General features: G+C 32.9%; 1 protein-coding gene and 1 long non-coding RNA gene across 2 annotated transcripts; one reads left to right on the forward strand and one right to left on the reverse strand.

The window, feature by feature from the left end:
- Positions 1-13,100: 13,100 nt before the first annotated feature.
- LOC108982491 lies at positions 13,101-21,060 on the forward strand. Its single transcript, XR_001994717.2, has 3 exons — positions 13,101-13,356; positions 16,514-16,597; positions 20,950-21,060. It is a non-coding gene; the product is annotated as an uncharacterized LOC108982491 (long non-coding RNA).
- LOC108982488 (transcription repressor MYB5-like) lies at positions 20,666-22,635 on the reverse strand. Its single transcript, XM_018953884.2, has 2 exons — positions 22,106-22,635; positions 20,666-21,624 (listed from the first exon to the last, which is right to left on the reverse strand). Exons 1-2 carry the CDS (start codon positions 22,423-22,425, stop codon positions 20,967-20,969), a joined length of 978 nt encoding a protein of 325 aa, XP_018809429.1. The 5' UTR covers positions 22,426-22,635; the 3' UTR covers positions 20,666-20,966.
- Positions 22,636-25,742: the final 3,107 nt, after the last annotated feature.

Below are 25,742 nucleotides of genomic sequence, written 5' to 3' on the forward strand. Positions count from 1 at the left end.
TATTTATTATAAAGAATCATCTATATGAGTTAAAGCAATTCAGCTGCTTATGGTACAATCGTCTCAGTAAATATCTAATAAAAGAATTATTTATAAATTATCCAATCAACTCATGTATTTTCATTAAAAAATCATATTCTAAATTTGCTATTATTGTAGTATATATAGATAATTTAAATCTTGTTGAAACTCCAAGAAAACTCATGAAACTACAACTTATTTAAAAAATGAGTTTGAAATGTAAAACTTTGGAAAAATAAGACTTTTTCTTGATCAACAAATTGACCACTTTTCAAATGAAATTCTTGTCCATTGATCAACTTTTACATAAAAGGTTTTGAAGCACTTTTACATGTACAAAGTTCATCATTTAAGTACTCCATTGGTTGTCTGGTCACTTAAAATGAAAAAGACCCATTTTGCCTTCAAGAATATGGTGAAAAAAATTTTAGCCATGAAGTACCGTATATTAGTCCAATTAGTGCTTTGATGTATTTTGCTAATTGCACAGATTTGATATTGCATTTTCAGTCAACTTAGTAGGAAAATACAATTATGCACCAACTCAAAGGTATTTGAGTGGTGTCAAATTTATTTTACACTACTTTCGTGGAATAGTTGACATGTGATTATTTTATCCAAAATGATTGAGTCCTCAATTAATGGGTTATGCTGACTCAGATTACCTTTATGGTCCACATAAAGGAATATCACAAACGAAATACTTATTTATTTATGGCAATATTAGTATTTCATGGAGTTTTATCAATTAAACATTAGTTGCTACTCTTCTAACAACTTAGAGATTATTATAATTCATGAAGCAAGCCAGTAATATATTTGGTTAAGATCAGTAACCAACACATTTGAGAAAAATGTGCTTTATCCACAATCAGAGTTAGCCCAATAACATTATATAAAAGAGCAATGCTAGATACAGTCCCCATTTGGGGACTGCAATACAAGCCTAGGCAATTTTATCTTTAATTTTTTTTTAAATTACAATACTATCCCTCCTGAAATGATACTTTTTTTCATTTAATAAAGGGCCTGCACATGCAGTCCCCAAGTGGGGACTGCAAATAGAATTTCTCTATATAAAAATAACATTGCTTGTACTGCACAAATCAAGAGAGACTATATGAAAAGTGATAAAATCAATCATATTTCACCAAAGTTCTTTTATGAACGAGTTTCAGAAGAACGATGATATTGATGTGAAGCAAATACGATCATGTGATAATTTGGCGGACTTATTCACTAAAACCTTACCCAATTACACAACATTGGAATGAGTCAACTCAATGATCTTTCATCATAAACTATTGAAACTCTACATACTTTTGAAGGGGAGAAAATAATCTTACAAACTCTTTTTCCTTTGCTAAGATTTTTTTCCACTGAGTTTTCTTTTGCAATCTTTTAACAAGACAACCATATTCTAAGGTACACAAGAATATTGTTCTCTTTTTCTTTCGACATTAGTTTTTTTTCATCAGGTTTTTCCTTGACAAGGTTTTAACGAGACATGTTCTTTGTATTCAATCATCTAATATGGATAGGGGTGTAACCGGTCCGGTCCGGTCCGGTTATGGACAAAATCTAGGACCGAACCGGTATGTACCGGTTTTGTATTTTTCAAAACCGATTACGCCCCGATTACCCTCCTAAACCGGTACTTCCGGTTTTACCGGTTTCCGGTCCGGTCCGGTCCGATTTTCCGATTTTTTTTAAATGTAAAAAACATATAATAAAGTGTTAATTCTTAGTATAAAATGTTATTAAAAATTTAATATATATATTATGCTTAAAGTATATGATCAATTAAATTTTTATCTTTAAGATTAAACTTTTATTTTATAAATTATAACAACATTATCTTATATATAATTATATTAATAACATATGATCAAATAAATTACAAATGTTCATATTTAAGATTAACATTTTATGTTATTATTTATAAATTATAATATAAAATTTTTTCATATATGATATATAATTATATATATTATATATAAAAATTTAATATATAATTATATATTATATATATAAATATTTTGTATAATATATAAATTAATTTTTATATATTTTTTTTCCAACCGGTCCGGTTCGGTCCGGTCCGGTCCGGTCCCAAAAACTACGGAACCGGAACCGGACCGGAACCGGCCAGTTTTCATAAAATAGGAACCGGTTCCGGACCGGACCGGTTCAAAACCGGACCAACCGGTCCGGTCAGGACCGGTTTCCCAGTTTCCCGGTTTAAATTTACACCCCTAAATATGGAGTATTATAAATACATACATGAATTTAGTGGATGGCCATTTAGATCCCATCTCTTAGAATTCTAACTTATTCATGTATCTACTCTTGAAATTCCTAAATTCATGAATTTATCTTACTAATTCATCTATAACCTTTTCGTATTTATTAACCTCATATGCTTATAAAAGGGTGTATTGAGAATCATTTGTACAACATAAGAAATTCAAAGTGAATGATATTGAGCTCCTGAATATCAACTAGTCTTATATAACAATCTTTCAATTCTCTTGTTATTTCCCTTAATTTCACAACAATTTTAAGAGTAAATCTTCTAATCGGTCATTTTGCTAAAGGGCTGAAAACAGCCTCCAATATTTTTTTGCTACGTAGGCCACCCATGGGGCTAACTATGGAATTGCGGTGCATAGACCCTCTCATTCGTGTCTAAAGGATGTCTTCATCTCCCTGATCCCGTGACCCCTTATCCTTTCTCCCATGATCCCATCTCACACTTGTTATGGGCTAAAAGCCAAGCACATTCCAGGTAGCAAGCCCTCCCAGAGCAGCAGCAAGTTACAGGTTTCTTTCTATTGGACCAAGTGTTGCATCCAACGGTGACAAAAGAGACGATGCTTCTATTCCATTCAGCTTCAATTCATCCGAGGAATAAGGTCTTTAATTGGGGCACCTATATAATTGACTCTCTTGTATGATGAAGAATCTATCTTCATCAACTTTGGACAAGTACACAATGAGAACAACTATCTACTAGTGAAATGCATAAACATGAAACTCTACAACAATGAATTACAATTCTACTTCTAAAACATAAATCAGATTACATTTTCGCCAATTTGCAGCTAGACTCATCCCAGATGACAAAGACAAAACAGTTTTCCTCTTTTTTAGATTAATATCATGATTCTATTAAACACATTAACGTTGCAGAAACTTCATTACTTCATTTGCCACCGTAATTTCTAAAAATTCATCCAAAACAATAGTCAAGAACTAACTCCCACAAACCTGTCTGGCAACCTCAAAGCATCGAAGCCCTCTGGGCTTGCCTTGCAAATCCTTAGATATATCTAAATCCTTATTAGTCTATCCATTCATATAAAAAATATAATTTATTTCTAAAAATATTAAAATTATTTTTTATAATTAAATAAAAAGACCCTATCATGCTCTACTTTGTTTTTTTCTTTTTCTTTTTCTTTTTTACGACTCCAACGTCGCTCTGGCTACTTCGATCTGGTAGTGGTGACAGCGGCTACCGGCTGGTGGAAAGAAGCAGCAAGAAGAATTCGTCTGATAGTAGAGGGAAGTGCTGGAAGTCTAGAAGATAATTCCTTCTTAGGGTTTTTAATTTTAGGTAGAAATTACATGTGGTGATCCTCATGACTTTAAATTGTATAATGCTGAGATGGCACCTTATTATTAAAGGTTGTTAAAGGGCTAAACATAGCCCATCCGTTTCAAAGCATTTCTGCAATTTTAAATAAATATTATTTTTATAAACTAATTTATTAAAGATAGTAATATTAAAAATACTCTCAATTTAAAATATAATTTTATAATTGTATGCATATTATTACTTTTTATATAAATATTTGTAATGGAACCATTTGTTTTTTACATCCCCTCTTTTCTAGCCTTTTTTTAACATCCCCTTGTTAGACACTGATTAGCTTACCAACTTTTGTTTTGGGATCTTGAATCTAAGATTTTCACTCATCATCTGTCAATCACCCACCACGTTCAATCTTAAAAGCATTCTTGTGCCTCACTCCATTTACTCCATCATATAGATTTAAGTTTTGAATGAATCTTATGTGCTTAATGTTAATTATTGGTCATCCCCTTTTTTGAGGAGTTGCAAGCTCTTCTTATATATGAAGTGGGATTGCAGTCTAATAACAACTTCTTCCTTAACTTGGCATCCTATAAAAGCACATCTTACCACAGTCCAATCTAATAGCAACTTCTTCCTTAACTTGGCCTCCTACAAAAGCACATCTTACCACAGTCCATAATTAAAATACCTCATAAATTGCCCTAGGATGATCCTTTCTTGGCATCAATCAAAGAAACATTTAATCAGCTTATTCAGATTATGGAAAATGATGCACTGATGTTCCTAGACAGAACAAATAAGAGAATCACTATAAAAAGTAAATTTTGATCCAGAAGAGCTTTTTATGCCCTCATCATTTAGATCTTCCAATAGGGAAACAAGACTAATAGCTACTTCTTCCAACAAAAAGTCACGACAAAAGGCTATTCATCATAAAATTAGGAACAAACCACGTCAAGGTACTGTCAGCTGGAGCAACACATCTACAACATCACATGAACCACACGTGCCAAGTGAATCCTTAGTTTAATGTTATGGAAAGATGATTGAGGAAGAAGGAGACCAACAAGGGGCACATGGCTAGTCTAGGTTGACAAAGGCAATAGATTTAGTTGTTGAGCTTTGGTCTCATCAAAAACAAGAAAATGAAAGACAAAAATGGAGAATGCAAAAGAAAAGGTGTTTGGAAACAAGCTCACGACTAGTTAAAAGAGGCTAATAGTACTCTAGAATTTGATCAAAAGAGTACTAGAACCTGTAAAATTATGGAGAACAAAAATGGACGAAAATTGGGCAGAGATTCGATAATATGGTGGCACTTCCATGAGGATATTTGTCCTACAAATTGGTGATGGACAAAGGAGAATTAAGTGCCCTCATTGTGCACAAATGGACCCTATTTATAGACCTTGAGGCACTGGTTGGCAATGAGCACAACTATTGGTAAGACAATGGTTGGCATATGGCACAACCATTAACAAGTGACACAACATTTTGACTAAATCAAAGGGTCGTGTCATTTGACACTTCCTCAACCATCACTCACCATGGAAACCATCACCATGAAGAGGGATTCCAAGGGATACACTGTTTGATGATCACACCCCTTAAAATTACGTATCTCACTTGATCACACAAAATAATGATGATCCAATTGAGTATTTTACATTGGCAACAATATAAACTTTCCAATACTAAACTCTCATATGCAAAATCCTGCAAATCCATGTCAAAGCATGACAAGACTTTACGTGCGCATGTTTTTGTCATTTCCTTTTATTTGACCGCACCCTCCACCATATGTGCTCCAACTAACCACATATAAAGGGTGATTTCATTTCACTAAAAAACTTTAGTGAACGGCATCAATTCTCTGTGACTGGATCAATACTCAATATTCCTGTCACAATTGACGACTTCAACCAAATACATAACACACATATCAACCTGCGCTAAATCTTTGTTGAGTACTTCTTCAAGAGGTTATTCCTAAAGTTTTTCCTAATCACCTTATTAATGACTTTACAAATAATTAACCAATTATTTGGTTAATCAACTTGTGCTAAAATTTTATCAAGTACTCACCCTAAGGCCATTTATGAGATTTTTAATCACCTTATTAGCAGCTTTACAAATTATCAAAATTTTCATTTGGGTATCATTATAACTCAATTTTTCTAGGCGTCTCCAGAATTTTCTGAGTTATGCATGTCAACCATGAGGTTACTTTACCTAAATATCTCTCAACTTCATTCTAGTTACATGTTTTCTGAATTTCTCTAAAGACAATCCATTAGTCATCGGATCTGCTACCATCTCAGTCAAGGAAATAAAATTAACTTTGACATAACTTATCTCAGCTATATCTAAAATATAGTGACAATGCACATCAATGTATTTTTCCTTGGAATCTGTGTTCCATTTTTTATCAATAAGATAACAGACTGATTATCACAAAACACATTAATTGGTTCTGTGGATGTACCCAAATTTAAACTTTCAATAAAGTATTTCATCCACACCTCATTACTCACTGTAATACTACAAGCAATTTAATCTGCTTCTATAGTAGACTTAACAACACAGCATTGTTTCTTACTCAACCAAGAAACTATTATTACACCAAATAGAAATATATATCCACTTGTAGATTTTTTATCATCTACATCACTTCCAAAATAAGTATCACTATAATCGATTAATTATAGATCCATGATTCCAAAACATGATTTCAGTTTATCATGTTCCTTGTAAATACCTTAACATACGCTTCACTACTTTCCAATGTTCCTTATCAGGATTGGATTGATATATGCTTACTAATCCTAATGCAAGAATAATGTTCAGTCTCGTACTTGTCATTGCATACATGAGACTTCCCACAGCTTGTGTAACACTCCGATCATGGGAGAGATCGAAGAGTTACTACATGTCGTCTAAGATCATCTTTCACAATATAAAAGGATATTCCGAAAGACTACTTAATCATAACCTCATTTAATTTCAAAAGAACTCCATTAATATAGATACATCTATTACCACAAAAAATACATAAAACTCCTTCTACACGATCATCAAAATAATAATCTAACAAATAGATCAACTCCTTAAGGTTTTAATAAAAGTGTCAACATCCCATTAACTAAATCGATAGAACAAATTAATCTTCTAAATAGTAGTCTCCAGAAATTCAGCACTACTTGCCCCTCCACAAAACAAGCTTATTGGTTCCCCGCTTTCATTCTTGATCCTCAGTTGAAATATTCAAATCATCTGAAAAATATTGTGGAGATAAGGGGGATGAGTTATTAACAACTCAGTAAACAGATAGCATATACTAGTATGTAAATATGAGCATTTATCAAAATTTAGAATACTGAACAAAATATTTTCTTTCACAATGCAGAATCAGAATACTTGTTTTTAAAATGCAAAATCAAAACATGTTACCAAAAATATAAGAGAGAAACTCTCAGAAAATATTCTTATTCAAAATTTCCTTTGGCAAAGCATAACTAAACATCTTCATCTTATTTTATCGTATTAGAATAGAGACCATGTTTAACCCCCGTGCTAGGGTTGTACATTCTGCGAAAAGCTAAGTAAAACATAAATCACTATAAATATCAAAGCGATTACACTCAGAACAGAAAACCACTATTATATCTTGTGGTGGGTAAGATGTCACTATTATATCCCATGACAAGCTCAGATATCACTATTATATCCTGTAAAAGGGTCAGAGGTCACTATTATCACTCGTGATAGGGCCACATATCAAAACAAAATAGAACCAGAATCACATCAAAATCAGAGTCAGAACGTCATGTCAAAAGTTTTTCAGATGCTAAATCATTCCAAAATAGAATACTGAACAAATTCAGATCATTTCACATTTTTCAAAACAGATTCAAAATATATTCACATCACATGCAAATGCTACCCCATATCGCCCATGCACGGGCGGGTTGACTACTGTATTGTCTTAGCCTCCAATATAATGATTGGTTAGGAGGCTAATGCAATCCAAAATATAATTTTAGTGAGTTTATATTTTTTTAAAATGTATAAATTTCAAATTATAATTTGAGTCTAAAATAAATTTTAGACCAAAAAAATTTTTAGACATTGGGTTGAGCACGGGAGGGGGGGCGGGGGCGGTGTGCGGTTTCAACCCCACCCGTCAGTAGCGGGGCAGAGTATGAAACTCTCCCACTCGCCTGGTACTGGGAGGGAGTGCCCCCGCCCCGCACCATGCAGGTAGCATCCTAGTTTTAAAAAGTTCACAAATATCAAAATGTACAATCTCAAGTAAATCTATCGATTTCTAACTTTTTGAAAAAAAATTACTACTCATTTTTTCTTTGATACATGATTTACATATATCAAAATTATCTGAGTTTATTTGTGATATTGATCCACTTTTATACATTCTGATCATCTTGTTTTTATTTATATGGTCTAATCTTAAATGTCATATATTTGCACAATTAGTAGACACATTCAAATAATCAGAAATAGATACTTTATTAATATCAATATTCAGTACATACAAATCGTGATTTTTCATGTCTTTCACTGATACATCACCCTTACTTATTATAATGATTCCAGACTTAAACTTAATTGTGTAGCCTTTTTGATCTAGTATAGGCATTAATACTAAATTTTTATGAATACTAGGTACATATAATACATCACTAAGTAAAATAACGGAATCATTCACTTTAAATTTACATGTACGTTACCCCAACATATTGCAGCATGCATTGTTGCCCATATACACCATGTGCTCTCCTGTTTGTTTATCTTTAAGATTGACAAACAAATCTTTGTTCCTGCATATATGTCTTGTTGCTGCAGAGTCAACCCACTATGAATCTAACGCTAGTTCCACGAGCATTACTCTTGAAACTATCATCACAATTTTCTTACTTACTTTTGTTTTTTTCTTATTAAGACATTGTGATTTGTAATGTTCATTCTTTCCACATTTAAAACAATTTTCAGTAAATGGTTTACTTTTCTTCTTTTTCAACCATTTCTTTTTCTTTAACTGTTTTGACTTCATCTTATTCTGTGTAAAAGGTTTGTCTTTAGTCTTCAACAAATTAAATGTTTCTCTATCTCTATTCCTCATCTTCATTCTTTCTCTTTCAAGCACTAAAAGTATTGAGAACAATGTTATTGTTATTTCATTTCCACTACATGTTAAATAAATAACAACGTGATCCCAAGATGAAGGAAGACTATTCAATATGGTTGTAACCTGTATTTTATCAGTGAGAGGATGACCAACTAAAAGTACTAGGAGCAATATCATTGTTATTTCATTTACACTATGTGTTAAAGAAATAACAATGTGATCCCAAGATAAAAGAAGACTATTAGTATGGTTGTAACTTGCATTTTATTAGCGAGAGGATGACCAATATCATATAATTCTTTTGCAATCAACTCTATTTGAAGTACATGATCATCAATGTCATCATTCTCTTTTATGTAAGTTTGGTTGTACTTATCCAATAATAACTGTATATAAGTATCTGACCTTAAATCATATTTTGCATCAACTGCATCCATAATTTCTTTAGTGGTTTCATAGTCTTCAAAGAGATAAATTATATGATTATTCATACAATGTAAAATTAAATTTTTTGCTCATGCATTATGCTCTTCCCACTTATCTTTACTTCGTACGTTGCTTCCACTTCCATTCAACCCATTTTCTACACTTTCTTATGCATTTGGTGTTGTCAATGTGTATAAGATTTTTTTATGGGTTAGAAGAAAAGTTATATGCCCTTTCCAAGCCGAGAAATTTCTTCCATTTAATTTTTCCATCCCTGATAGATCAATACTTTTCCTTGACTCCATAAATAATTAAAAAATTAACAACAAAAATGTAGAAATATAAATGTGTTCTATTATAAATAAATTAAATACAATAGTTCAACTAGAAGAAAATAAAATTATTACAAAATTAATAATAATAATAATAATAATTCTTGGATTTAATCCAAGGTTGCAGTCTTGTAATTCTCCTATTATATTTCAAATAAGGAGAATCATGAAAGTGGCACCCCAATCGAGTATTCTCACGAACTTTCCTTAATTTTTCTCCAATTTCAAGAAATTTTTTGCTATAATTTCGACCAACAAGTGCCCTATAATGATTTGAAACAAAATTTAGAGTACAACGGCTTTTGAATGGACCAAATTAGGCTTGAAATGACCCCGAACAACCCAAAATACCAGAACTAGCCTGAACCAGTTTAGAAAACTGAGTAGCTGGTTCTGCCGATTCAAACTGGTTCTAGGAGAAGAAAACCAGTGGTCAACTGCTTGCTTCTTCTCTCCACTCACGGCTTGGCTTAGGGCGCGGCTTGCAACTGTAGATGATGGGTTAGCTCATAGGCTGGTGACTTGGGCTTGGGCTTGGGTCCAGTTCTTTATGAGCTCACAGGCTTAAGCGAAGTGGGCTAACGGCAAGGCCCGTATTCGTGACATTTAAGGTGAGCCCATTCTAGATAAAACGGCGTTGTTAGATTTGGCCGAAACAACGTCGTGTTGTTTCTAACAGGCGACTTCCATCGTTCTTGGAACGACATTGTTTGGACCCTTGCTCGAAACGACGTCTTTCGTTGTAATTTTTGGATCCTTATACACGGCCAAAACGACAATGTTGTTTTGTTTCTCACTTGGTTGAAGAACAATGTCGTTTAACTAAGAATAATTTGAATTCTCCTGACCATTGGTCGAAACGGTGTCGTTTCGACCAGAGACGTTGTCTTCTTCTTCCTCGCGCACGGACGTTGTAGACTCAAAAAATATTTCATCCTTGCTTTCGTCTTGTGAACTGGTTGTCAGCGACCAAGATTCCAATGTGTCCCTGACACTCCCAAATTCCAATGGTAACAGTGTGTGTAAAATATTTAGACAATGCATTGTTTCTGTGTAAAAATATGCCAATAATTTTCTTCAAAATAATAACTTACAAGATTTTGAAGATTCTCAGTATACTCTAGGCCTCCCACCTATAATTTGGAAAAGTTTGTCCTATGGATTCGAAAGTTTCCGAAGATGATTGTAATATGCAAGTGTGATTGCCAAACCAATCACTTGCCTATTAATCCTCTTTTCAATGCACGAAATTAACCTCTCTGTCATGACCAGACTCTTGATACCACTGTAAAATTATGGAGAACAAAAATGGACAAAAATTGAGCAGAGTTTTGATAATATGATGACACTCCTGTGAGACTATTTGTCTCACATGTTGGTGATGGACGAAAGAGAATCAAATGCATTCATTATGTACAAATGGTCTCTATTTATAGATCATGAGGCACTGGCTAGCAAGCAGCACAACTATTAGTAAGACAATAAATGACAAATGGTACAACCATTAACAAGTGACAACTTTTTTACTAAATTAAAAGGTTGTATTTTTTAACACATCAACCATCACTTTATGAGAACCTTAGAGAGGATATTATTTTAATGGATACGCCGTTTATTACAGAAGCCACGACAAGAAAGTGGCATGTATATACGTACAGATAAGCGACGGCCACACACTGATGGAATGGAGCCTCTGATATAGTCAGCGATGGAGAGCGGGATCAGAGCAAGAGGGGTTAATTAATGGAGAAAGATGAACTTCTCCCTTCCACCAACGAGCTAGTTCTACTACTTTTTCAGATGGAGTTCTTTTCTGCAGATAAAGACTACTATTAAATTATCATTGGCAAAATGAAAATGAATACTACTAAGGTACTGTAGTAGGTAGTAACGAATTTTCTGGTTTCTGTTCTTGGGTTGGCCTACGAGTAACGTACTACACTTGAAAGAAAGCCTGGTCATGACCAACAATAATATGCAGCTTATAATTGGTGATATCTTGGGCCAGGAATAAAATCAGTCAGTCTTCGCAAAAAGGACCGCTTACTTACACATTCAAATTAAACACTCAACTAATTAGAAAACCACTGATTCTTTATTTTGGTAATTAAACATTATCTATCCAATAATCATAGCTTCATTGAATTTCTCATCAGCTAATATTTATATATATATATATATATATATATATATTGGAGGGGGGGCACTGTAAGTTTAAGGTTGAGAATGGTAGCTGGTTACATCCAGCTTCAAAGTGACGCATGCATTCCTGCTTTTTGACTTTTTGGTCATTTTTAACGCAAATGTCCTATTGCTGCTTCTGATTCGTGCGTTACTTAGAACTACGTGCTACAATTAACAATGTTGTGTTCATTCAAACTCGTCTAATAATATGGTTTTTGGGCTTATCATCTTTTTCAATTCAATTTGATCCATTTGTAACTTGAATTAGACAACCCCAAATGTAGATTCCAAAATTGACGATAATTTTTAAAGTTTTGAATTTCGTACAGTACTGATTGGTACGGTCAAAATATATCGTGTCTGTGGCGTAATCGGTACAGAGAATAATATAATTTCATACCAGTCAAAATTTCGATTGTTTCAATCCGTACCGGCCGATATTTCGACCTTTACTTTTTTCTTTTTTTTTTTTTCATTTCTTTAAACTGCAAGCTTATTTTTTTATCCCCAATTGATATTAGACTATTTATAATTTATTCATATATAGACTATTCCAAAACAATACCGATACTAAAATATCTCATTTCAATACCTCGACCAAAACGGTATTCAAAACATTGATAATTTCTTCTAAACACCTCATTGCACAACACAGCCAGAAGGGAAAACAATTGAACTCGGTAACTCTAAACAGGTAATCCTTTATCCCTTTGTCCCTTCAGTTTTTCAATATTCAAGAACTAGTAAACCGAACTTAAGTGATTTATTTATGGAAAAATCTCAAGATAAACTCTCGCATGCAAATTTTCAATTGGCTTAAGCTATTCATAAGATTGTATTTGTCTTGACTTGGTATATGATACAATCCGGACAGTGCAGACTGCCATGCAGCTAGCTGCCCTTCATTATTGTATTTATATCTTCCTTTCTTCCTTTCTTTCTTGGTGAGCAAACCTCGGAGGAGGAGACAGAGTACCTAAAAATGATGTTTTGGGAGAGGAGGGCAGGGCAGGGCGGCAGGTGTGTGTATTAAATACTAAACAGATAGTGAACTTTTGAAAAATGACAGATTTCCCCCTTCAAGCTGATAGGCAGTTGTGCGAAAGAAAGGTTGGTCTGTCTAACAAAATGACCCTTTTGGTGAGAACGTTTGGTTGGTCCTTCACCCCTGACTCCTACATTTTCAGCCTGTACTTTCTCACATTGACAACACTAAATCTACCGGTCAATCCATACCATTTCTCCAACTATAAGCCCTATTTCCCTCTTCCCATCATTGGATTGTACAAGTTTTTCGATCACCCCCAATATATGATCTACACGTGTCCTTCAATCTCAGAGATCCATGGGGGTCATATATATACTTGAGGCTGTGTAAAATACACAAAAATATTTCTCCCACTTTCTGATGCATGATAAACTTCCTAATGTCAAGTCTCTTCGCTTTAAGACATTTTCGACTCCTTTTTCTTTTTTATAGCCTCATTGAGCTTGCTTAGATTTCCATGACCCCATTCGCTCATTGTGTGATCATAAAAGAGCATTATGCATTTTGTGAAAAAAGGGTTTTAAGAACATGTGCGAACGAACGGTGCCTTTCCGAGTGCAAGCAAGATGATGATCATCTTCTGTTTCGAGGTTTCCGGGTAAGTCAATACATATATATCACACGAGTTTCCAAGCTTTTCCTTCTTATTTCTCTAGTCTTGGTTTATGTTTTGCCCTTGCTGTTCTTTTGTCATGGTTTTTCTTTCTCTGTTTTCAGAGTTATGTTTCTACATGATATGCATATAACTTATAATTTATGGATGCTAAGTTCCGTTATTCCATGGAAAAGAAAAATAGTTTCAATATTATATATAGCAAGTGTACTTTTTTTCCATTTTCTCTAATTAATATACATCAAAGCAAAACATATGTTGGACCTGAAGTCTCAATCCTCCCTTGAGAGTGCACCTTTGTATGCGTATTTTCTTTGGTTGTTGCAGAAGTTAATTTGTGGATAAAATGCATTTCTGTGGCTCCTACATAAACATTGTTAGAAAATAGTTAGGGACTTTGTGCATGTTTATATGCATTTTGTTTGTGTGTGTTTGGTTTTGTGTAAAATCATTTAGTTTTATTAGCATCTGGAACGGAGAAGGTCAGGAAGGGTAGTTTCATACCTCGTGTTATGCTTTTCTCTCTGTTTATTTCTAGCTGAGCTGCATGTCATAACTAGTACTAGTACTACTATATTTCCCATAGCTGAAAATTGTTATGTTCTGTGTCCTACATATATCTCAACTCTTTGTTTTAGCAAAATTATTCCCAAAAAAAACACCATGCGATAAATATTATTTTAATCAGTCAATATTCACTATCCCACATTTCATATTCTATGAAAAATATTCTCATATCCTATAAAAAAATTATCTCATATCTTATAAAAAAATTATAAATATAAAATATGAAAATAAATAATAACTGATGCATAATAAAACCCTTACACCAGAGTGCTCCATGCCACAATACCATGCGGACGTGGATCAATGATTTGGAAAGGTAGCACAACAATTATAAAAAGAAAATTTACAATTTTAAATTACTTGACCCTCCCCCCCGGGCCCCAAAAACAATATATATGAATTATATGCAAATTCACCTTTTTATTAGAAGAATGAAAAGTTTTTGAATTAAATATTAAGAAATAAATAAATAAATAAATAAAAGAGGTAATTAAATAGTAAAACATGTATAAATCAGTCTGCAACAAGTCAACCGTATCTACCACTCACGTGGTTTATGTAAGACTGGTAGTTTGAGTTGAGGGTCGGATATAAGTCTAAAGGATGTTGATTTTGTCAAACATCACAACTGCTCTCAACCATAGATACTGACTACCTTATTCTGAGCCCACAAACGCGCTTGAAAGAAAAACAATGGATTGAACAATTAAATACTTTTGTTCTCATCTAAAAAGGGACAAAATAATTTTGGCTGTCTAAATTAATAGAGTTTTTGGTTGAGGTTGTAATTTTTTTTAATGCTAAGGAAAGACTTCTGCCTGACTGGTCCCTCTAGACTTTAATGCATGGTAGCTCAGTCCTTGGAAATCAGCTTTAATTGGCTCTATGTATAATTTAAAAAAAAAAAATACATTCCATATATAATATCTTCTGCATGCAGTACTTAATTCTTAGAACTCTTAATACATTATATATACATATATATATATATTTTAAAACATTTTAAAAGATATAAAAAAAATATCAATATACTAATAATTACTTCTTTAAATATTAAATAAAAAAATTAAAATATAAAGTATCAAAATAAGATGGCAAAATAGTATTTTTCATATGATTCTGCATGTTCATACATACATATATGTATGGTGTGCGGAAATTACTAGGAAAGTAACTAGGAATGTTAAAGTCTATCCATGGGTTTTTTTTTCTTTTTTGTTTTATTTTTTCCATGTAAGAATTAATTGTGCAAAGTTAAATTCAAAGCAATATATAAATAGATTTATTAATTGAAGTATCAGATGGGATTGATAGTTCTGACTGTTAGTTTTGTACGTACGCAGCGTAAGTAGAAAGAGAGCAAAATTAGTTGTACCCAATTGAATATAAATGAAGCTCAAGTATTATTATAATTAATTAGTTGTATTTCTCGATCTCTTTGGTCTTTGTCCGTTCTGCGTTGCATTTGGACCTCAAAATAAATAAGTAGCTTTGCTTGCTTTCTGAAGGAGACCGCACCGCCTCCAGCAATTCATAGATAAGGTTTCCTGGTCATTTTGTTTCATATCCACGTAATATATTTTATAACATATATTTTTTTTGAGTATTTTTACAAAATAATGTTATTTTTTATAAAATATTTACCAAATTAATTTTTTATTTTAAAATATAATTATGTAATGTGGTGTAAAAAATTATGTATATTTATTTATTTTTATTTTTTTGGTATCCAATGATGGAATTGAAGTACCTTATCTTCCTTTCTAGGAAAAAGCAAGGAGAGTGGATGTTAAATAATTTAATTTTTCCATGACTTGGGTTGTTGGGAGAGACTTTAAGAAAGATCTAGGAAAGAGAGTTGTATTCAAAATCTCATTTTAAAATTATGTATCATACTCAACTCCTTTTTGGAAATAGCGTTTTATAATTTGGAGCCATTATTATTTTTATTTTTTTTTCATTTTATAATTAAAACAATCTAGAGGATCAAATTTTGACAAAAATTTCTTTAAAAAAAAAAACAGAGAAGAAAAAGGCTTATTTAGCCTGGCGGCAGTGACACGCCCGTGAATGGGGCCCATGCTCAGGGGGTCCGGGGGATGATGATGTGAGACGATTGTTTTAGGAATCGTTTGGTTAGTCACTTTATATGCGATGAAATATTTTATTAAAAATTAAATAAAATATTATTTTTTAATATTATTTTTATTTTATGATTTAAAAAAATTAAATTATTTAAAATATTTTGTGTAAAAGTTTGTTTGAGAGTTGTAATGATAAGATAATATGATATGAGATGGATTTGTGGATCCCAACCTGGTTTTATTCTTTTAGTCATGGGCTGGAGGTGGGCCATGAAAAGTCCACCCGTGGATAGTCCAGTCCATGAATTGTGTTTGTGGATGGGTTGAGTGTTTTGGGCCATTCATTCGTAATTAAGCTTTTCAGTGCAACATTTGAGTTTCCCACAAATAGCATATATTAATTGGGTCAGAACTCGGTCCAACTGATGCCTACAGCAGGACCGAAGCTTATACACCAGGATTAATGAAGTTGAGTTGCCACTGTTTTGCAGGCTGTAGTCAATACGGACGTACTCGATCGAGTGCAGAATTAACGTACGTACGGGGTGATAGATCTATTGCATATATGCAAAATAGTAAGTGATTTCTTTATAATTCTCCGTTAGATCATTTATTATATATATATAAATTCTATACAATACACTATTATTTTATTATATAAAATATGTCATATTTATCACTATTAAATATTTATGTGATGATTATTGATGATAAATATGTCACATCTTACATTGTGAAATGAAATTGATATGGTAATGTGAAGTATAACATTAATTATATATATGTATTGCTAATTTCATACATTGGTGCATGCAATTAATATGGCTGGATATGATCTTGTACTTCTGATCTGCAGGCATGATCTTAATCTAAGATCATGGCCATGGGATTGTTATAAATTGTTTGATGAGGGAATTATCTTAATTAATTAGTTAATGGAGTAATGACATACGTACGTACCGAGGGCCGGGATGATGGTTTATATATTATCTGGGGATGATCATTCATTCACAAGATATAACTTCATGAGTTGCTATATATATATATATATATATATAAATCTCTTAACGAAAATTAAACCCAATATATATTTGGAAGTACTCCTTCATGAACAATATATCAATGAATATTAACTTCTCTAAACACATTTAGATCGATTCCAGTACAAACAATCGATCCATAGACAACAGAAGAAAAAAAAATGTACATTATAATCATCCTAATTTCATGGCTTTAATATTGCAAGTCAATTAATAGGCACCCAGATATATAAATTAAAAGTTTTACATTGAAACATATAGACGTATTTATACACATTTGGAAGTCAATATTGCACAACGTACACATTGTAGCTAGTAGGGAATAACTTTGATCAATTTCTCAAATCGATGCAGTTTAGTTAATATTTGAGGATCAGTACACGAGTTCTTATAACACGCATTTATGAGACACACTCTTATACAAAACCCACTCAAATATTTTAACTAATCACAACTATTTACAGATATTCTGAGATACTCTACAAACAGAGCCCTATATTTAGATGTCAAGAGTACTTCAAACCATCTCAAACTAATGATTATTGATGGGATCCATTACTTTTTCAACTTCTCATAAAAAGTCAAACTCATTTCAATCTATTTCATACATTCAAACAGTTGTGTTTGGATATTGAGGTGATCTCAGATGATTTAAGTTTATTTGTAAATAGTAGTGTTTTGTGGGTCTCATTGATATGTGTTTGAATATATGAATTCGAAGTAGGTTGAGATGAGTTTAACTTTTTATGAGAAGTTGAAAAAGTAGTGAATCACATCAATAAATCATTAGTTTGAGATGGTTTGAGGTACTCTTGACATCCAAATATAGTGCGGCTCTGTTTGGATACTAAGAGTATCTCAAATATCTGTAAATAGTTGTGATCAGTTAAAATATTTGAGTGAGTTTTGTGTAAGAGTGTGTCTCATTTAGATGGGTTTGGATATATGAAGTAAGTTGAGATCATATGTTTAACTGGAAGTTGAAAAAGTAATGGGTCATATCAATGATTGGTTTGTTGTAGTAGATCATAAAATGTTTTACAATAATTGGAACATACACATGATGACACATGCAAGCCGGTGGAATTTGAAGAAGGTGGAATGATGCAACTAGCTGAAAATTATTTGGGAAAGCAAGTCATTGTGCAATATAAAAAAGAATGCACAATCATGTAGAAATTACTAATTCACGTAGCTAGCTAGCCCCCTTAATAAGCTATATATATATATACACATACTAGCTGATCATTCTACTGTTGATAAAATGATATATATATATATATATATAATATTATTGGTCAGGCATGCATGCACTATGACTGAATTGAATGAAAGTTTTCACTTGCTAGTTCACTGCTAAGTAGGATTTTTAACAGTATAAACTCCACATAAATATTAATAAATGCTATATATATGTGTGTGTGTATTTCTCTATATTAATAATTTAGATCATCCAGTACTTTATCTTGATAATCGATCGAAGATGATCATCTCATTGGCATATAAAGTACCATTCTAGTCATACCCCTGCAATTAACGTCTCAAGAAGAGCATTCCTGGCTTCGATCTCTAAGTATAATTGACCTAGCTAGCTCGTCTACATTAAACAGAATAAGACAGTGTATATATATATATATATATATATATATATATATATTATCATCACGAGAGACTGATCACCTAGCTTCATGATCAAATCCATCCTAGCGCGCATATATTCATGTATTTTCTCACTTTATTGGACATTAATTATGTTCACATTCTTCTCAGTCTTCCTGGATAGAAATGATCAAACCTACTCATGATCAAAGCCTGATATATATAAGTACTCTATAATATTACACGCATTAATCAAACAAAATATACCTTACATAACTACGTACTCCCAATTAAAAAAATCTAGACTAATGCTAACTTGCATAATTAGACTATTAATGCATGCTAGCTTGCAAAGACCATATACATTATATAGTACTAGAACGTACGTACGTGTACACGAAGATATCCTAGATCGATTAGAAAGAAACAGTAGCCCACAACTGATCATCAATTCATATATATTATAAGTAGTCCTCACCTCAGTACAGCTAGTACTACTACTACTTAAACTCTTAAAAAATTTGCCTTGCTTACAATACAGCTAGTTATAACCTCCGTAGCGGAAAAACACTTAATTTTGAAGTTTTCTTTGTTTTCTTTACTGCCTGGATCCACAATTCAAGTAGCTAGTATGCATGCAGTCTCCAATTATTTCTTCCATGCAATACGTACACAAACATATATATATATATATATATATATCGACTAATTAATATTAAGCTAGCTAGCTCATGCATGATTGATATGCTTTGCTGAAGATAATTAGTAATAGTTACTAGATCGAGTGACCTTAAGTACTGCATGGAGTACTAATTAGAGCTCGATATATTCTAGAGTTTTAAACAGGAGATAAGGAGTACTACTTCATTCGAAGAAAATAGTACAGAATCAGACGTTGGACAAATTAGAATTGCATTGAAAACAAACAGTACTACTATATATATATATATAGCTAGATATATATATATATATATATATATAAACTTAAAAAAGAGTATATATGCATGGCAAAGCATGTAAAATCATGATTACTGTGTCATGAAATGGAAGTTTTTGCATGCAACTAATTGCCTTACCAACGTGTGCTAGCTAGCTAGCCTTCGCCAGCTAGCGCCACTAATTCTCGAATCACAGTCATCGCCTACCTAGCTAGCTAATTTCCGAGCTTCTCATTGCATATATACTTCATTACTTTGAGAAATCATATTCACTTATTTATCAAAAGAATATCTAAACCTAGGATCATGCAGGGCTGTATTGAGAGCTTTATGCGTTCAAATGGAGTATGTAACAGCAGCATTATAAGTGATCAGTAGATTAGAACTGGCATCTCTGTTGCGCGCACACAAGCACACATATGTACCATTCATTAATTTTACTATGATCGATGTAGCTAATACTTGCCTATACATATTTTCGTCCATTTCTTCAGAATATCTGCATGATACATTATTATTCAAAAGAGAAATATGAAGAAGAATAAAGACTGTCAGTGTAACATATATAGATAGAAAGATCACTAAGATGGATATAAAGAAGAATTAAACGGATCGATTTTACATAATACAATGATCAATCAAACTAGAAGGTATATATATATATGTGTGTGTGTGTGTGTGTGTGTGTGTGTGTTTTTAGCCTTAGATAATAAATTAGGTACTTTTCGAGAGCATATATACAACCCCTTGTTGGATGTAATTGTCAGAGAATATGCATGCATGCATGCCTAAATTGCTTGCTCTAATAGCCATCATTATTTGTCCCCGAAACTTCTTAAACTGCTTATATACTAATTGAAAGCTTAAACTTCGTAAAGTACTGCTCAATATATACATATATATATATATATATATATATATGATCAGTGGCCCCTTTGGTGATTCAATATCTAGGATTGAAATTATTCTTTATACATGAGAACTTCTTATATTTTCTTAACCGCCAGGAAACTGGATAAGTTTGCGTCCTTTAATTAGCTAGCTTATAATGAAATGAAAACATATATACTCACACTGAAAAGCCATTATATACGATTCAAACCATAGAATATTACAACGTACTGTTCAATATTTATGCTTAACTTGTCTATGATATAAATAATACATATCACCACAAATACAACACAAGACGGCCCGCCGAGAATAACGAGTGGATCAACAAAAATAGACAACATACATAAAATCATAATTGATAATACAAACGGTGCGCACCGTTTGTATTATCTTGCTAGAAATTCTCATTAACTAATTACCAAGTACTGCACTTAATTCCATGCCCGATTCAAACAGGTGGCATGGAAAGTCTACTAAATCTGATCGTTAACCCTCTTGGGGTCATTTTGGTTGAAACTGGAAGACATGATTGCAGACTCCCAGCCAGCACCAAGTCCAAAACTCGATACATTGATCGAAAGCAAAGGGTCAGACACTGGTGCAATGCCAGTAGCAGCCTGTTGTTGCAATTGGTGTTGGGCGGCGAATCCATCTTCATTGATCAAGGAGTTCAGGAATGAAGAGAATACGTCATCCGAGCAGTAATTTATGTCATCTTCTTCTTCGGTGCTGAATCCATTGTTGCTTTTCAAGCCCATCCCCGAACCATCTGAATTTGGCAAATTATTAGTATAGCCAACAGCTACCGTTCTCGACCCAGGGGCTTGATACTGATCCAAATTAGCACTCTGGAAGTATCCATTTTCCTTGATGGGGGTTCCACTGTCACTGTTGGGAGTGTCATGATCTGTAACAACCGGAGAAGTGGGATTAGGATTAGGGTTCGGGAGGCGATTGATTTTTGATGAAGTTGCTTTGGCATTGATAACGGGGGAAGAGTCGTGGTTTAGAGGCTTATGGGTTCTTGGATCTATGCCTTGGCTGATCAACTTTTTACTGAGGTGAGTATTCCAGTAATTCTTTATCTCATTGTCTGTACGTCCCGGAATTCTCCCAGCTATCAGAGACCACCTGATTACCCAAAAAGTGTGAAATATTCAGATGCAAAGAAAGCTGTACATGTATGTGTACGAGTCTGTCAACATGGAAAGAAAGATATGAATGTGATGATAGGGTACTTTATGGTGATGATGATTACGAGTTTTGAGCTATATGAGATTGAAGACAGTTTCTGCACCTAATTGTTGCCAGAAGATTGAGACAAAAATAGAAAGAGTATTAGGTTTACGAGCTGAAATAGAAATCCATATATAGCGAATTAAAGAGGGAGAATTCATCTGATAGTACTAGCCCTAGCTAGCTGGAACAAAGAGAGAGAAAGAGTGAGGAAAAAAGACAGGCACAGTGAAACCCTAGCTAGCTAGCTGAAGTCTGAAGATATGAATGAGACTGTTTTGCAAAAGAAATGAAACCCCAAAAGCAAAGTTTTCATATACAGTGAGAAGGTTTATCATAAAATGAGAGATCAATCATATATGTATAGATGAAATACCGGTTGCCGAGGAGGCGATGGAGACGAAGAATGAGATCTTCTTCGTCGGGAGCGATCTGGCCACGCTTGACGTTGGGACGAAGATAGTTCATCCAGCGAAGGCGGCAGCTCTTGCCGCAGCGGAGAAGGCCGGCACGCTTGGGGAGGGTACGCCAGCGTCCCTCACCTTCCTTGTTGATGTAATTGGAGAGAAGCTCGTCCTCCTCCGGCGTCCACGGCCCTCTCTTCAGCCCCACCTTACTGCAGCAGGGGGTCGTGGTAGACCCAGACCCTCCTTTTGCGGCTGCTGCTGAAGACGACGACGACGATGGGTTCCTCATGATATCCTTTGGCTTTTCTCGATCTCTATTTCTCTGGAAGTAATGTTTGTGTTTTGTTTATATCTCTGTTCCTGTTTATAGCTATTCTGCCCTTCTTCTTCTTTTTTCCTTTTTTTTTTTTTTTTAACGATTATTATTGTTGGCATGAGTTTGGACCTCACTCTCTTGCAAGTCTCAAGATGAAGTATTACAGTGAAAAAGTTTGCTATTCTCATGTGTCCCTTGAAGAGCGTTTACATAACGCGCTTCGTATTGTGAAATGACTAAACTAGAAAGAGTAGGTTGAGTTAACTTGAGTTTCGTTGAGTGCGCGTTGGGGAGTTTCTCTGAAAGCAGATAGAGACAGCGTGGATGAGCGGAAGATGGGCCCGCTTTGCCATTAAAAAATGATAAATACATAAGAAAAATGTCATTTTATCCGCTCAATTTACTCCCACATTTTGATAATATATTTTAATTTTTTTCTTTACTTAATAATTAATAAATTAATTATTAATATATTAATATTTTTTTATATTTTTTAAAAAAAATTTAAAATAATAAAAATAAAATAAAAATATCAATTTGACTTAACAATCACTTAGAACGATTCTACTCAAACAACAAAATAACATCTCTCAAATATATAGTATTTACAATCATGTTTTAAAATGAAAATATTATCATAAAATTTCATATAAAAATAATATTATTTTATAAAAATACTCTTATTTTATATTATATATTGTGAAAAGTATTATGAGAAATATTATATGTATCATTACCAAGTCTTTTAGCTTATTATCTAGTCTTTCCGTGAGCTAGACCTAGATGTATTCAATTGTCTCATTTAAACAGTAAGAATATTTCAATTCATCATATCTTATTATTATAATATTTTTAAATTTTTACGTAAAATATAATTAAAAAATTTAAATTTTTTAAATTTTAAAATAATATTATTATAAAATAATAATATTTTATTTAACTTTCAATTCTAATTTAAACTCTTCTCGCGTCATCTCACCATCAAACCGCATCTAAAAAGTAAAAACCATTCCCATAACTTTATTATTTGAACCTCTTGCGAGTCCGGATCTAGTGTCTTCGCTGATATGGGTCTAATCGTAAGGGTATCGCGGTCTCCACGATAGTCAATCAATGCAGCATTGCTTTTTTGTGGTTTATATATCCACGCACGTGGCATATATTCCCTTTAATTAATTTATTTCATAAATCTAACATTTTAATAATATTCTATATATAATTTTTTAATTCTTATTCTTTAATCATTTATAAATATTTATTAGAGAATTGTTTTCATCAATAAAAAAATCTTATAAAAATAAATTATAAATTAATATTACTTAACATAATATATTAAAACTATTTTATAATAAATAACTTTACTATATAACATATCATATCAAGGCTTCGTTTGGATGATTAACCTATCTCAACTCATTTCAACTCATCATTACAACTTTTTCAAATTCCAACATAAAATATAATAAACAATTCAACTTTTTCAAATCCCAAAATAATAATAATATTAATAAATAATATTCTAATAATATTTTATCATCTTAACTCAACTCAATTCAACTCACTTCAACATCCAAACTCAACCTAAGTCACATCAATTTATAAATTTAATTTTATAAAAAATTTTAAATGGATGAGTAACATTTTATCCAAGCCCAATTTATAAATTTATTTTGCAAAACTTTTTAAGTGGATGAGTAACATTTTATCCAAGCCCATATAATTCTGTTTTTTTTTTTTCTCTCTTTTTTGGATAAACTGGGAAATAAAAAATAAAAAAGAAACAACAAATAAGACTTTGGCTGTAATATAACGTTGAATAATGTTAATTACAAGTCTTATAAATCCTTTGTAAAAAAATAAATCACACTGAAAAAGAAAATTTTTTTACACTTTTTAAAGATAAGATCTATGTTTTTATAAATACTTGCGCCTTACGTATCATTTCTCTATCATGTTTGATGGGCTCAAGCTATACTTTTGGGATCTGAATGAGAGGAAAGTATTGGGAAGTGGGAAGAGAGTAAGGCAAATTCGCGCTTCTTAGCAATTAAGAAAATCAGCATCGATTGGCTGCCCAGTAAGAGGAAAGCAAAGAATTTATGTTTGTGGGGGCTCCCTCCGTGCTATTCCTGAAATTTTCAATCCATGGTCATGAAGAAGACACCGGTTCAAAGTGTTTGGCACAAACCATTAAGACTCATGGAGATCATGTTTTTGTGCAGCAATATAGACCTTACCAAATAACTACCCAAGCAGGTGTTGTCTGCAATCTTACATTATTGTACTTCTACTCTGTCAAAGCATCTTCCACTCTGTCTATCCATCAGATAAAAGGAGCTTCAACAAAGAGGCAAAGCATATATTAACAGAAGTGAAAACATAAAATACACACTTTATTACTCAATCAAGAGAGCATGCATGCCCAGTCAAGCATAAAACACTTGGATCAGATGAGAATATTGCAATCACTGCACTGGCTCAATGTAAAACAAAGAAGATCATAAGAGAAATAACAATCTAAATAAATATCATTCAGGATCCGAGAGGAAAGGAGAATCCATAACATTTTTGCAATCCAAAAATATGGTGAAGTTCATAGGCGTTGGATGCATTAGAAAAAGTGCCCCAAGTACTTCTATCAAACCAAGTTCTGGTTGCTATAGGCCGATCACACGCTTGCCTAACATATATAATCAAGAGTAAGTAATCACAATTCATGTAACGCCCCGTACCCGAGAGTCCGGAGAGTTAACTCATGTCACTTAAAAATTATTTTTCTTCCACATAGTACATACTCTAATTTTTCTCTATCGCACAAAATACTCATATATTTACATCACTTACTCCAGAATAACGATTCTAAGACAAGACAAAGTCTTAATATAAACATTAATCTCCCGAAAAATCACAACATCAGAACACAACAAGTTTACTGAATGAAAACCATCAATACCCATATAAACCTTCTATGCTTAAACCATCATTCTTAACTCTTCTCACCCATGCTCCATATCTTTGATCCTCAACTGAAACATTCAAATCATCTGAAAATATAGTGGAGATAAGGGGTGAGTTATCAACAACTCAGTAAGCAGAGAACATATACTAGCATGTAAACATGAGCCTTTTCAGAAAGTTCAATATGCAGAAACAAAACATTTTATTTTTATATGCAGATCTCAGAAAACGTGTTATCAGAAAATCAGAGCGACTTTTCAACATTTCATACTCAAGTCAACAATTCATATTTGAGGATCCATTTCATATTCAAAAACACTTTGGCATAACAT

The sequence above is a fragment of the Juglans regia genome, chromosome 5 (genome assembly GCF_001411555.2).
Source record: "Juglans regia cultivar Chandler chromosome 5, Walnut 2.0, whole genome shotgun sequence".
Classification (NCBI taxonomy): Eukaryota; Viridiplantae; Streptophyta; class Magnoliopsida; order Fagales; family Juglandaceae; genus Juglans; species Juglans regia.

What these genes read in the sequence shown, in the direction of transcription:
- LOC108982488 (XM_018953884.2), bottom strand. Translation starts at nt 22,425, where the DNA reads ATGAGGAACCCATCGTCGTCGTCGTCTTCAGCAGCAGCCGCAAAAGGA. An exon ending in CATCGCCTCCTCGGCAACCG is followed by an intron (nt 21,625 to 22,105) that starts GTATTTCATCTA and finishes TTGGGTAATCAG; the next exon opens with GTGGTCTCTGATAGCTGGGA.